Consider the following 14083-nt stretch of genomic DNA (forward strand, 5'->3'; position numbering starts at 1 on the left):
CCCACCCGCCTATACCCGGCCTGGCCCGCTCCCACCGCCAGCTCACGGCCTTGACCGCTTGTGTGTCGTTACCAGTCGTCGTCCCCCCCCCCATGCTAACCCTCTATGTGTTTCTCCTCAGCCTTCCGGAGCGCTTTCCGGGCGCGGGGCGCGCTGGCGGTGCTGCAGCACTTCGACCCCCTCTACAGTTTGCTCCAGTGAGTACAGAACGACGGCGGCGCGGGGATGGGGCTCCTGGGGGCATTGGGAGCAGAGTGGGCGGAGGAGGAGGGTTGCAGGGAGGCTCACGCCTTTCCATGGTAGCGTTTGCTCGCTGTCTTCATGCACTGTGCTTGTCCTTGCAGCCACTTCCGAGCTGTGGAGACTACTGTCAAGGAGGATGCCCTGGAACTGATGATGCAGGGTGGGTTTCTGCTGTTTCCAGCTGAAGCAAGAATAATAGAGAGGTTGTTCTCCTTTAGCAGTTCAATGATGATATAAAGGCTAATGTGACTTGACCAGTTGGGTTGCACCCTCAACCCATTCCGGTAATACGGGTCTGTAATCTTGGTGGACAATGCAGAGCTGTGCGTGTTCGCTGTAAGGGCAGGCCGACAGAAAATCCACTTCCCCATATCCCTGGAGAATACATCTTTGGGATGCATCAGCTCAGAGGGAGTGTTTCTGTGAGCTGAGGGGGAGCTGTGGGGATAGGACAGGACAAGACAGGGCTTCCAAGGTTTGGGTTGCAGGGGGTAGCCCATGTTACAGCTGGTGAGATGTGAGCACATGTCTTTGGTAATCTGATGACTGCTGTAAGTCCTCAAAAGAGAGGATGGCTGAGGGGCCTGGTGAGGAGTGCTCATAACTTTCTACTTCTCTTCAGTGGTGTCCCGTCATTCCAATGATCTTCCTGCCATCTTGGGTGATTCTGGGCTGAGCCGTGCAGACCGCGCTGCTCACCTCAATGCTCTTAAGATGAACTGCTATTTGTTGACTGGCCTGGTGGACGCCTTTGAAGTGGAAACCTGCAAAAATGGTTTGCTGGAGGTGCATCCTGGTGGGAAGGTAGGTGAGGGGACTGGGAGGAAAGCAAGATGATAAAAGCTGAACTCTGTAGTATTTATCGGATATTATAGCTGGTTTTATTTAAACATGATGCTGGCAAGACCAACGCATGATGTAGAGTACTGGGATTTCTGTGCAACTGTACATAAAACAGCCATAGGGACAATATTTGAGTCTCCTCCGGGGCTTAAATGTCCAGGCCTTTCTGTTTTATTCTTCAATGTCTGGCTGGCACTTTGTGTGCCAGTATTTTCTCAAAAGCTCCTTTCTATGGCCAAAGATGACAGCAACAGTCATTTGATGTAAGCGTGTAAGCTTCTCATATACCTCACTGTACATCTCTTACTGCTGTAGAATTTAATCGTTGTTTTCTTTTTTAAGGGAAGCAGGGTGGCAATGGTGTGTTTTTCTGTTATTGAGCTTCTGATGTATCTCATCTTGTAATCTTCTTTCCAGAATAAGAAGAACTGTACCAAGAACTCTGGATCCTTGTGGGAAGAAGATAAGGAGCCACTCTTACGGCTGCTCACACAGCTGCTGCAGCTGGATCTCCGTCAGCTTTGGGGTGGTTTGGTGGTGGAAGATGAGTTTATCAGGTATGGGAAGGAGTGGATATAGAGGTGGGATGGGTGACAGTGGTTTTCTGGAAAGGAAGGTTAAATGTTAAATCTGCCAGTGAAGTGGTATCATCTATGGGGTCTAAATTGCTGGGAAACTGTGTTTAGAAACCTCTTCCTTGCCTCATGTAGGGCTCTCGAATTCAGATGGCTTTTGCTCATTTTTTTAAGGATATTGGAGAAGTTCTGGTTTGAGAGAAATGTTTGCCTGGTGCAATGTGCTGGAATGATGTTGGTGCAAATTGTGGTAGTACAGTTCTCTGTCTTTATTCTATGGCTTTAGCTTAATGACGGGAATCTCCTACCGTATCCTGGAAAATCCAAGTATCGGTCTTCAGAGGTACCGGGCCATACGGGATGCTGTGACACATCTGCTTGCTGCAGCCCTGACTCACTATGATCACATGTTCAGTGAGTTCCTGCTCTTCTGCATTCTTCCTCAAGCCGTTCCCAGTTACTTTCCCTGACTTCTTTCTTCCTCCTCATGCATGAAAGGTGCCACTCTGAAGATCACACAGATGCTGCAGCACTTTGAACATGTAGCCCCAGTGTTTGCGCAGGCTGTGAGCTGCTGGGCTACAGAGTATGGTCTGAAAAGCCTGGTGGGTGAATTGTTAAGGTGAGAGAAATACCTTAGGCCTGTCCTATCCCTAGCAACTTGAGGCACCTTATTCCTCGTTTCACCTTTCTGTGCAGGGAAATAGGACAGAAATGTCCGCAGGATCTGGCCCGTGATGCTTCTGGATTCAAAGGTTCTGCTACCTTTATAACTGAACTGGCTGAACAAATTCCAGCTGTGGTGTTATCCAACATGAGCGTTCTCCTGCCTCACTTGGATGAGGAGGTACATTTCTGCAATATTGCCTGTTCAGAGACATCAAGTGGTGGAGGTGCTGCTATCCCATTTTTCTGTCTGAAAATGGAACCTCTTTCACAGAGATCAAGTAGCTAAAACCCACCCTTTAGAATACCTTACCTAAAAGGTGCAAAGGAAAAGGAAACTGTGACATCTACTGTCTGGTTGTTGCTCACAGCTATCAGAGAACAGGAGACTGCTTACTGGTCTGAGATCCCAGCTGTTGTCCCTTGTTTTTCAGTACTTAATGGGTTTGTCATGGTATTACCTTTTCTTAAACTGCTTTTAAAAGCCTTACGTGTTTCTCATATTGGTTCTTGGCTTCTGTGGACCTAGCTGGATAGTAGGGTTGGATTGCAGGCACAGCCATGTATTAACACAAGGTTAACACAAAGTCCATAATGGAGAAATTCTCTTGGGCTGGAGCCTGGGACTTCAACAGACCAAACTCTAGGCCGTCTTTCCCCTTGGCATGTCAAGTCATGTCTCTTTGTCTGTTCCTGGTTCAGTCCTGGTTCAGCAACTCTTCGTTTTGCAGAGTTACACGATGCGAAATGCTGTTCTGGTGGCTATGGCAGAAGTGCTGGTGCAGGTGCTGAATGGCAACCAGCTGGAGGAAGCTGCCCGTGGTACTCGGGACCAGTTCTTGAATATACTGCAGGCCCACATCTGTGATGTCAATGGCTTTGTGCGCAGCCGTGTGCTGCAGCTTTTCACTCGAATCGTTCAGTGCAAGGTAAGTCTGTGCTGGGGAAATGGCGTTGTCTCAGTCATCCTTTCCCCTGTTGTGTTTTCTAAGGGAATTTCTGTGACCTTGCTCTTTGTTTACAAAGACTGAAGTTTAACAGACAAAGGTATTGTCCCTGTGTACTGTGGTGTCTGCGGTTCTTCTTTCCCCAGGAGACCAAAGATCCCAGAGGCAGGGGAACTGGGGAACAGAAATGAAATGCTGCTCTTCATTATTGGGACAGACTAGAAGGAAGAGCACAGTACACAAGTTCTTTTTGGATGTTGATATGGGAAAACATCACCTTTGCTAGTTATACTGAGACTCAACCTGCCAGAGGAGGTTTAGTTTAGATATTAAGAAAAACTTCTTCACTGAAAGGGTTATCGGTTGTTGGAACAGGCTGCCCAGGGAAGTGGTGGAGTCACTATCCCTGGAAGTATTTAAAAGACGGGTAGATGAGGTGCTTAGATACATGGTTTGGCAGCAGACAGGTTATGGTTTGACTCCATGATCTTAAAGGTCTTTTCCAACCAAATGATTCTGTGAACTCAACGGGACCCTGGATAACCTAATCTAAGTCCTTGCTTTCAACAGAGTTTGGACCAGAAGATATTCAGAAGTCCCTTCAGACTTAGATTTTTCGATAAATATATAATCTCTGCCTTTTAGTATGTTTATATGTCTGCCGTAAAATAACTTTTCATGAGTTTCTAGGCTTTCTTGATAACTTTTTCTATGCTTTCATTGTGTGCTAGGCCCTGCCTTTGACTCAGTTTCAGTCTGTGTTATCGCTGGCTGTTGAACGTCTCAGAGACAAATCTGTGATAGTAGTTAAAAATGCGATCCAGCTCCTGGCTGCATTTTTGTCCAACAATCCCTTCTCCGGCAAGGTAACTCTGACTAGTGTGATGGATGTGCTAGATGTCTGTTTGCAGGCTGAATATCTGCAGTGTGCTACAGCCAGGGCAGGAGCCTTTCTGTGTCTTGTGGGAGGGGCAACGTAGCCTTTGACTTTGCAGGTGGGAGTTTTCTGGTTTTCCCAGGTTCAGATCTTGCTTTCTCTGGCTCTTCCCTCACTTGGTGTATTTGGTAGGTAAGCCTGGGGAGGGATGTGTTTGATTGTGGAAAAACCTGCAGCAGTTTAATTTTAATCCACTGTGGAGTTTCTTTTCTTAGGATCAGAATTAGTCTTTTAGAACATTCTGCACAGAGCTGCAGCTCTCGTTTTAGCTGCACCTTTTCCTGAGCTTCTGAGCATCAGACTGGCAATCTACAGCAGTTCCTATTCTAGGATGAGGGCTAGAGTCTACTATTCTAGTTTCCAAAACCTGCATTGTCTAAGGGGATGAACAACTTAAAGCAGGAAGGGAAAGAGAAAGGAGAATTCTAGCATTTCAGGAAAAGGAGAATAAATAACATATTTCTTCTCTTCTTGGCATCTTCAGTTAAGCTGTACTGACTTGGCCGAGCCACTGAAGAAAGAGGTGCAGAAGCTGAAAGAAATGAAGGACCATAGCAGATCTACAGCAGGTAATTTCCCTTATTCATCTCTTTCCCCTTCACAGGGCCACCAGGGTTTATTTTTCCTCATCTTAAATTTGCTCCTAGGTTGTTGTTTTCATCTCAGATCTGACTTGTGAGACAGTAAGGCCAGATAACTGGGATTAAACTCACAACAGTGTTTCATACAGTGGCATTATAAAAGTAACATATGAATGTCTGTATCTAGATCAACAGTCCACTTAGCTAAATATCCTATTTTCAGAATAAGAACTCAAAATGCAGTTTGGGTTTCCCTTTTCAACTATTCGAGGACTGCATAATTTTGTTCAGATATTAATTAGAACTTGATTAGCCTTGGATGTGGTGCTGCCTACAAAACAATAAATAGTAAATGATGGTTCTCTCTTACCTTTTACTCTCAGTGTGGTGGGTTGTTTGGTTTTTTTAAGCCAAAGAGTTCTTGTCAATTCTTACAGCATTCTGGGTGGGATCAGCAATGGGAACAGTATCTGCCTGTGGAGGAAAAAAAAAGTAGAATTCATACGTTCCAGATGAGTTTCCCCATTTAGGGTGTCATTTCAGTCTCTGTAGTCTTTGTTCCCTCTTGTATTTTTTAATAGCTCCAGCAATCCCTCCAGAGGAAGAGTGGGAAGCGATGCTGCCAGAAGTTAGGGCTGCCACAGAGCAGCTCTTTCAACCACTGCAGGAAGGAGAAGAGGAGGTGCTGGAGGTTGAGGAAACGGTGGAGAGTACATCAGAGAAAATTACTGGCCTGCTGAGGAGGCTGAATTACAAGTAAGAAGGCTCTGTAGTTTGAGAGAGTGTTTATCCCAAGGGATGTGTCAGTGTCTTGTTCTCTGTTCAAGAAAGGTTTGAGCTCCAGGGTAGAGGGATGATTTCCAGTAACACTACTCTGTAGGAAGAGAGATTGACATGGGCACACAGCATTAAGATGCTGGCAGAAGCTGCTTTTCCAGGTGTTCAGGGCAAGGTTGGATGGTTTCCCTTGTGTTCTGCCCCAACAAGTTGCTGATGTTCTCTGGGGCAATGTCATTGTCCAGGAGTGCAGCCCGCCTTACGCAGAAGGCCCTGTGTCGCTTCCAGGGGAAGGAACCCTTCAGCGGCCCCATGGAGGAAAACAAGGAGGCAACAATCCTGGGCGTTCTGAAGAGACTTTACATAGGTAACTATTTCAGATCACTCTGTCTCTTCCTTAAGTCCAAGCTGATGCCAGAGTTAGACCAAAACCCTCTGGAATATCCTATCCCTCCTGACCCATGGGGCTCAGTCTGCGTGTACTTGGCGTGTACATGGAGCTGCACCGTCTCTGGATCATTTCCTTATTTAGTGGCCTGGCATTTTGGCTGGATCACAGTAGTTCTATTATTTCATTAATGGTCAGAATAGCTCCATGTTCCCCCTAGAAGTGCATTTCTGATGCTTTAATTTGCATAATGCCTGCTCAGGGGAGTGAAGCCACTGTTACTCACTCACACCTTTCTGTCCTGTCTGAATTTGTCAGGAGTTCTGCTTCCTGAACAGGTGGTGGCACATGATGCTTACCCTTAGTGGCATTGACTGAGTATCTGATTTGAACTAACTCTCACTTATCTGGGGCTTAAGCCTCTGGGCATACTTTTAAGACTTCACATGCTTTATCTTTTGGTGTTTGTTTCAGAATAAAGTTTCCTAGCCAATCCCCTTGAGCTCATTTCTATTAAAAGGCTACCGTCTAAATAATTTAATCTTCTTAACTTTGTCAACTCTCCACCCTTGCATGAACTTTGCTAGGCAGTAATAGTGTTTGCCTTCTTCCTACTCTGCTCGGATTCCCTTGTAAGGTCTCATCCATCTTTGGGGAGCTCTCAAGTTCAGGTTAACCCCTTCAGCATTTTAATGGAGTGAGATTTTGTTGTTGTAGCTAAGTCTGATGGCAGAATTTGGATTTTTGTCTCCTGGCTCTTGGAAGGTGTTACTGTGGGGTGGAGAGAGAAGGGTGTAAAATGCCCTGAACTGTACCTGTTTCTCTTGTACCTTCAATACTGCTTACAAGCAAGTGTTCATGCTGTGCAGGTTCATGCCCAGGTGAGAACAGTGAGGATTCTCCACATGGCAACAGTAGTTGTGAAACTGAGGAAGCTGCACTGGAAGAGCAACCTCAAACAGAGCTGGCCAAACAGGAGATGTTGGTGCAATACCTGAAAGATGCTTACAACTTCTCAGTGAAAATCACAGAAGCCCTGGGCCTGATCAGCAAGATGATGTATGAAACCTGTGTCTCAGGTGTGTGAAATAACCATAGGGCTCTTCCTCCCCTATTCTGCATTTCCAGATCTTTCCCCTTGCTGGAAAGGAGACGTGGAAGTGGTGGAGCTCCAGGGAGAGGGGAAAAGAGCTGCTCTTCACTGAGCTGAGCAGATGTCACGAACACTTCCAGGGTGCAAGTACCATCTAAATGAGTGTCATTAAGAGGTTGCGTTAGGCCATTAATGGACTTTTTAGGAATCCGTTTTTTAAATATTAAGGTTGAAAATGTTTTTAAAAGCCAGATGACCAAAATGACTTAATTTACGGAGGCTTCCCCACTCCTGTGGGAGGGGATGTATATTCATGTCATGGTTTATACAGTTGCTCTATCACCAATGACTCCTTCTTACCTGGGGAGAGGGGTCGGGAAAAGGAAAGGAGATTTGTGGGTTGAAATAGAAATAGATTTAATAAGATAATAATTAAAAACTAGTATTAATAACTATTAATATAAAGTACACAGAGTTGTACTCAGGCAGTATTTCGGGGGAGTAGGCCTCATGATAAACAAGTCCCTCTCGAGATGTCAGCCATGGAAGAGAGAAGGAGGAGAGCTGTCCCCAGCAAACTTGCCAGTTTATAGTGAATGTGATGTTTATGGCATGGAATAGTACTAATTGGTAAGCTCCTCTGGGTGTCTGTTTTCCCCAGCCTCTGCGCCTGTTTATCTCAAGACTGGTGAAGGCCTTGAGCATCACACAGCAGCATTAGCTGAAACCTATAACAAAGTCTTATCACTCTGTTCCCATGAAATAGAGTATAAATCACAGTTTCCTCAACAGAAAACTGACTCTGAAATTCTGTCCCAGTAAACCAGGACAGTTCTTCATCTTGGCTGAGGTTCTCCCAGAGTAAACATGGCTAGTGAAGCTGGGTTCTGCTACCTGCTCAGTGCCCTGATGCAGTTTTGGGTGTTACGCTGGCCACAGGAGGGGAACTGAGCAGCTTGTCTGATCCACCTCACCTTACCTTGAACTTCCTTGAATTCTGTAGCTGAAAGTGATGCTAATCAACACGTTCTATGGCCTGGTCCTCTTCAGTGCTGTAGTGAAAGGTGGTGATGAGTAGGCCTTTGAGTTAATTCAGCTATTCATATTTAATATTAGAACTACTGTAACCAGTTAGACTACTTTTTTTAAGTGCTTATCATGAATCAGCACCCCTGAGGGGGCTGGAGCACGGAGGGGCACAGCTCCCTCTTCTCCCATCCTGCCTGGCACACCCACTTGCCAACCACTCGCATAGTTCTGGGGTACAGATGGGCACCACAACACCCCAGCCTCATGCAAACACTTCTGAGGCTTTGTTTGTATTAAGAGCTCTTGTGTCACCATGATAAGTGTGCGGGCTTCCCCAGCAAGGTTTGGATGTTGTTAGTTGTTTGCATTCACAAAAACAATCTGAGTTCAGTGTCTTTACAGGTCATTTGAAGTTCAAAGCTGGGAGGGTGCCCCTCACCTGATACTTAAACACCTGGGTTTTGGGTTAGTTTTTTATGGCTGCACTGATTTTGCTAACCTTCCACCTCCCTGTTGCCCTGTGCAGTAGTGTAAGGAAGGCAAGTTGAGTGTCTGGACAGCCAAGACTTTCTGAGACATTGTCTCCATTTGGAGACAGTATACTGTTGGGTGAGAGGGTGGTGATAAGGGCTGTCTGTGCTCAGATTTGGGTTTTTTTAATTAAATATTTAAGATTTAGAGATTTAATTTTATTTTTTCTGTTGCTAATCTGGGGTGACTGGGGGCAGATGAAGCATGCCAGCTTGTGTGATAGGGGATCTTTATGCAGATTTATGATTTGGGGCTTATACTGGTGTAAACTCCCGCTTACCCAGGGGTCAGACTCCGAACTGTTCATTGTATGGTTCCTTTAATTACTGTGGCGCTCTTGTGAATGCTCTCTGACTTAATGTTTTTTCTTATGAGCAGAAGACTGTGCAGTATTTCAGGAGTAGTCACGCTGGAATCAAATACGTAATTACCCCATTTACACATCAAATAGCTTAGTTCTTCTGCTTACAGCATCGCACTGGGACTCACATTCAGCTGCTCTTGTCTGCTGCGTCCATGAGATCTCTTTTTTTTCCCAAAGCTACTGTTTTCCAGAGGAGAATCTTGTCCTTTCTCAAACGTGGTCTCCATTCTTTTCACTTAAATATATCACATTAGATTTAGTTGTAATATTGTTAACCTGCGCCTGTTTCTTCCAGGACGTCTACATCTTTGTACTAGTGACCCCTTTCTGACTTGAGCCCTCTGCAGACAGTAGCAGTGATCTTAGATGCTTGTAGGGCTTGCTGTGGGAGCAGTTTGCCTATGAATTTGTTTTAATGGCCTCTCTAATGGGGACTGGGAAAGAACTGCACTAACACAACTGTTTTTCTCTCTGCAGTGGTGCAGGAAGCCATTGAGTTCTTTGTGACAGTCTCACAGTTTGGTGTGCCCCAGGGGGTGCTTGGAGTCCGCAAGATGCTCCCCCTTGTATGGTCAAAAGAGCCTGGTATTAAAGAGGCCGTGCTGAATGCCTACAGGCGGCTCTATCTGAGCCCCAGCGGGGATTCAGAGAGGTATGTCTCTTCCTAATCTGAAAGTTGTTTTTTTCCTTGTTTTTATCTCTCCCCTGTTTCTTTTTTTGGGGAGCTGTTGTGAATGGGGTATGGACAGGAAGAGAAATCAATGTTGCCACGCTTCATGCTGAGCTGAAATGTAAGGTTAGATATCTGAGTATCCCAATCTTCCTGTGAAACCTACTGCTGAGCTTCTGCTCTTGGTTTGTCATAGTATTCATGTGTAGGAAATTCTTGCAGCAAAACTCTATGTGAGACCTTATGGAATGAGAAGCTGAGAATTATTTTAAATTAAACTGTTGTCAGGTGCTCATGGTTAATATTCTCATAAATTTCACTCTCATACAAAGCACTGCACCAAGATACAAGTGCCCAAATGATCTGGGTAGGGTCTCTATGTAACGGGGAACAAGGGGTGTCAGTTATGAATGTAAGTCTTGTCAGCAGGTTCTTGATTGGCAACAATGAATTGATTTTTTGGATGGCTATTTCAACCCCTTTGGGAGTCAACTGTTGTTATGGAGTCATCCCATAACTAAGAGTCTTGCATACTTCACCCTCTGTGAGCAAAATTGTTGCCCAATGTCTGTTCCCCCACTTTGGGTTTCTTATGGCAGTAGTTGCTCATCCTGTGTTGGGACAATAGAAGTGGTACACGGTATGGCTTAAAGCTGGAGCTATATTTCTGTTACCAGAGCTCGGATTTTTTGCTGACAAGTCACACATGCTGTGTCTTTATCTGAGCATAGGCATTCTGCTTCTGATGTAAACAACACATTCCTCAGTGTTTACTGGTTTTCTTACTGTTCAATGTGTCCTTGATTTCTCAATATACACCGTTCCTTTATCCCTCATGCCATAAAGGTTGATTATTGTTATTGTTGTTGTTTGGGTGCTTTCACACATTTCTATTTGTATTTCTTTCAGACTGAACTTAAATCTTTCTGTAACAAAACTGTGTGGCAGATGAGAGGACATTAAGGGGTCTTTCTTGCTGGTCTCTATTGAGGGATTGGTAGCAGGAGCTGGGTACTGCTTGCGTGTTTATTTCTTCCACACGAGAGAGGAGCTGTGTCTGCTCTCTACTGTGGCACTTGCTCTTTTTTCTTAGCACTTGCCCACATGTAAATCCTGTTGGATTCACATTCACTAAGATAAGTGTGATCCCTGGTGAGATGCACCATAGCTCATCTTCATTTGTACCATCAGGGCAATAAAAAGCACTCACTGCTTCTTATTTCATCTTGATGGTATTGCCTGGAGATAACTCTCCTGCAGTTTGAGCTCTGGTCTTGTTTGTTAAAAGAGATTTTTTCAGTTTCTTATGCTCTAGGGAATAGTGCTTTGACTGGTGGTTGAGAGCAAACTGGGAAGTGGCTGGTGAGTGCTTCTTGTTGGGCCTTTGAGTGCTGGGAAGAGCAGCAGTACTCAAAGCAGTGGACTTTTGAGCCCCTGTCATGCTCATTGGCACTTGAGCTGGGTGACTTGGAGAACTCCAGCTTGTGGAGGGGGAAATTTTCATGTCCCCAGGGACCAGCTCTGTTATCTAATAGATGTCCTCGGCTTTCTGAATAGGAGAGTAATTGTGACAGCTGCTTTTTCTTTACCTTTTAATTTTTAAAAATTATTCTATTCCCCCTCCCCACCCCCCACCTTCGAAGAGCCAGGGCCCAGAGCCTGGTGAATTCTCTCTTTCTCATCATGGTGGATGCATCAGTAGGAGCAATACAGTCCCTGGAAGAAATAGTGAGTACTTGCCTTGCCTGGATTTGGCTTGTATTTGTGATCTTAGATGTCTGTTATATTAAAATGGTAGTCATTGCAGTTAATATCTTTGTTGGTTTGAAGTCCATCCTCCTCTGCCTCTTCCTACTTGTTTTGTTGCGTTTCTTTTCCAGATCTCAGAGTTTGTGCAGAAAGATGAAATAAAGCCTGCTGTGATCCAGCTGCTTTGGGAGCGATTCACAGAAAAGTCTCAGTGCTCATCACTTGAACGACGCGCTGCTGTGATGCTGCTGGGCATGATGGCACGGTGAGCCCAGGGCCCGGTCAAATCCTGTGACTGGGAGGATGTACAGGGAATTGATTTTTATCGAAGAGCTGTGGGTGCTGCATCAGCTGACCCTTTGTTCTGCAGCTTCAAAATTAATAAAGACGTCATGGAGTAATGAAGTCTGCAACTAAACATAGCTGTCCTGGGTCCCACCAGCACGGTGTCTGAATGAGTGTGACTACATTACTTTCTTTGTGTTTTGAATGTCCATCCCTTCTCAGGGTTTACTGTGTCACAGCTCTGCAGCTTTGTCTGTGTTTAGATAAGAACAGTGAGAACCTGCTGAGTAGAGATGTCTGGAGCCTTTACCATGGAGGGAAATTAATCTGTTTCCCTTTCTGGGGGCAAAAAGAGTGTAATTGCACTAAAAGGTTTTCATTTCCTCTGTTTCTCAGTCTAGTAACCCTTTGGCATTTAGCTTACCTGCTGATTTCTTCTTGCTCTTCCTACTCCAGTCCTTCATCAGTCAAAAATTGGCCTGCAAAATTATGAACTTAAAGCTCTTGGCTGTAGAGTTGGAGCCATCTCTGGAGCTTACAGCCAGTTCTGCAATTTGAGTATTAGATATTCCTTCCAAGGTATTTCTACCACCCCATCCCACGTGCTTGCAGCAGAATTGCAGCTATCATCTCAAAATTAATATCCTTCCCTGAAATCACAGGATTTAAAGAAAACTACGTTTCTGGGGTATCCCATGAGATCCTATGTCAAGTCCATGGGTATGTGCATGTGAAATAAGAACAGCATTGCCATCTTCACAGACATGCTAAGGGAGGTGATTTTGCTTTTGCCCTATAGATGCTCATTATGAACTTTTTAGAATCTCTTTTTAAAATGCATTAGATTCTGTTCTTGCCTTATTCACCCAGTTAACTGTGTATGTCTCCCACAGTAGGGGAAAAAGTGTCACACATCACCAGTCCTGAGCTGCTGGATTCCTCTGTTTTGCAACATTATTCTTTGTCTTACTGTTTTAAGTTTTGCTGCTTTCTGATAAGCAAGAAGAGTAAAGAATCTTGACATATGTATGCCCAGTGTTGTTCACTTTGGAGAACCTCCTCTTTTAGTGAAATATGGATTATACTTACTGCCTTCCAGGGAATATTGCTTGCTGCTCATATAGATATATCTTGAGCCACTGGGTGGATTTTTACGCTTTTCCCCTCACTCAAACCACTGCCTTCCGCAAGGCACAAGGAGTATTTCTACTGGTTATGCATACTTCTGTAAAATTTCAGCTGCAACTCATGTCATACCCCTCTCCCTTCTGTTCCACAGAGGGAAGCCAGAGATCATAGGTAGCAACCTGGATGTCTTGGTGCCTGTAGGACTGTCCGAGAAGGTCTGTGAAGACTATCAGCTGGCTCAAGAAGTATGCAATGCAATCTCCAAACTTGCCAGTAACCCTCGGGTAAGAGTCTTGGCTTGTTTTTGAGGTCATCCAGAAACAGAGTTAACCAGAAACAAAGGAGGAGGGAAAACGGTTTGTATTGAGAGTAGAGAGAAGTGATTAAGTTTTTACTGATTTTGAAATTAAGTAGGTTGAGATCATTCAGCAGCACTGTCTGGAAAGCTTTAGTACACATCAGTGAACATGTAATAAAAGAATTTTTATTAGACAGCAGGCTGAATTCAATTAGTAAAGAGCTCAGTGCACAAGAAAATCTGTTTTCCTTTCAATTCTCTTCCTCAGACTCAGTTCTGAGCTGATTTGTGTTTCCTCAACCATGAAGCCCTTTCCTCTACTGATGTTTTCTGGTGGTGTGATTCTTTTGCCCTCCCTATTAATTAATATTTGGGACTTGTCAGCTGTACAGCTGAATATAAAACATGAAAGGTTTTCAAACCTGTCCATGTTGTACTTACAATAGCATGATGGTTGCCTATCAGATAGCGTCTTTGTCTGGGGAACAATTTATACTTTTTTTTTTTTTTAATGCACTTGGGAAAAAAATCCTGATTTTTTACTCAAGCATTTATGGCATTTTTGTTCAGGAGTTGCAGCATAAAAGCAGCCCTCCTTCACACAGCACCATCATTCTGCATTTGCCCCTTCCACTGTGGATGTTACTGTAAGGCCTTCATGAATTACCATGTATCACAATGTTCTTAAAAGTTCTGAAGAAAGTAGACTTAACTCTCCAGTTAAGTTTGTATGTGAGAAAGGACTGAACTGTAGACACTTGAATGACTCTGGTAGCTCTTCCTTCTCCTTTGCCTCCCCCGCCAACCAGAAATTCAGTACAGAGCTTAGGATTGTAGTGAATTGAGAAATTTGTTTCCAGCTTTCTCCTGAAAGCTGGAAAGCAGGAGCTTGTTTTCGTCAAGTATTTCTTGATCAGGCAGCCACAGACATGCTGGGATATCTCTGGCATTCACAGAATCACAGCATATTAGGAGTTGG

The 14083-nt window shown here is 44.5% G+C and overlaps 1 protein-coding gene across 1 annotated transcript; it reads left to right on the forward strand.

The window, feature by feature from the left end:
- Positions 1-121: 121 nt before the first annotated feature.
- NCAPD2 (non-SMC condensin I complex, subunit D2) lies at positions 122-13090 on the forward strand (the record flags this gene model as incomplete). The annotated part of the gene is made up of 17 exons (XM_010187694.1): positions 122-197; positions 345-403; positions 866-1047; positions 1504-1643; positions 1948-2075; positions 2160-2283; positions 2361-2508; positions 3059-3256; positions 4006-4140; positions 4696-4780; positions 5374-5548; positions 5815-5936; positions 6827-7036; positions 9452-9626; positions 11288-11372; positions 11525-11658; positions 12958-13090. Coding segments are annotated over 17 exons (2309 nt in total), but the record flags the coding sequence as incomplete, so codon positions are not given.
- Between the last annotated feature and the right edge of the window lie 993 nt (positions 13091-14083).

Source organism: Mesitornis unicolor, unplaced genomic scaffold, assembly GCF_000695765.1.
Source record: "Mesitornis unicolor isolate BGI_N332 unplaced genomic scaffold, ASM69576v1 scaffold3867, whole genome shotgun sequence".
Classification (NCBI taxonomy): domain Eukaryota; kingdom Metazoa; phylum Chordata; class Aves; order Mesitornithiformes; family Mesitornithidae; genus Mesitornis; species Mesitornis unicolor.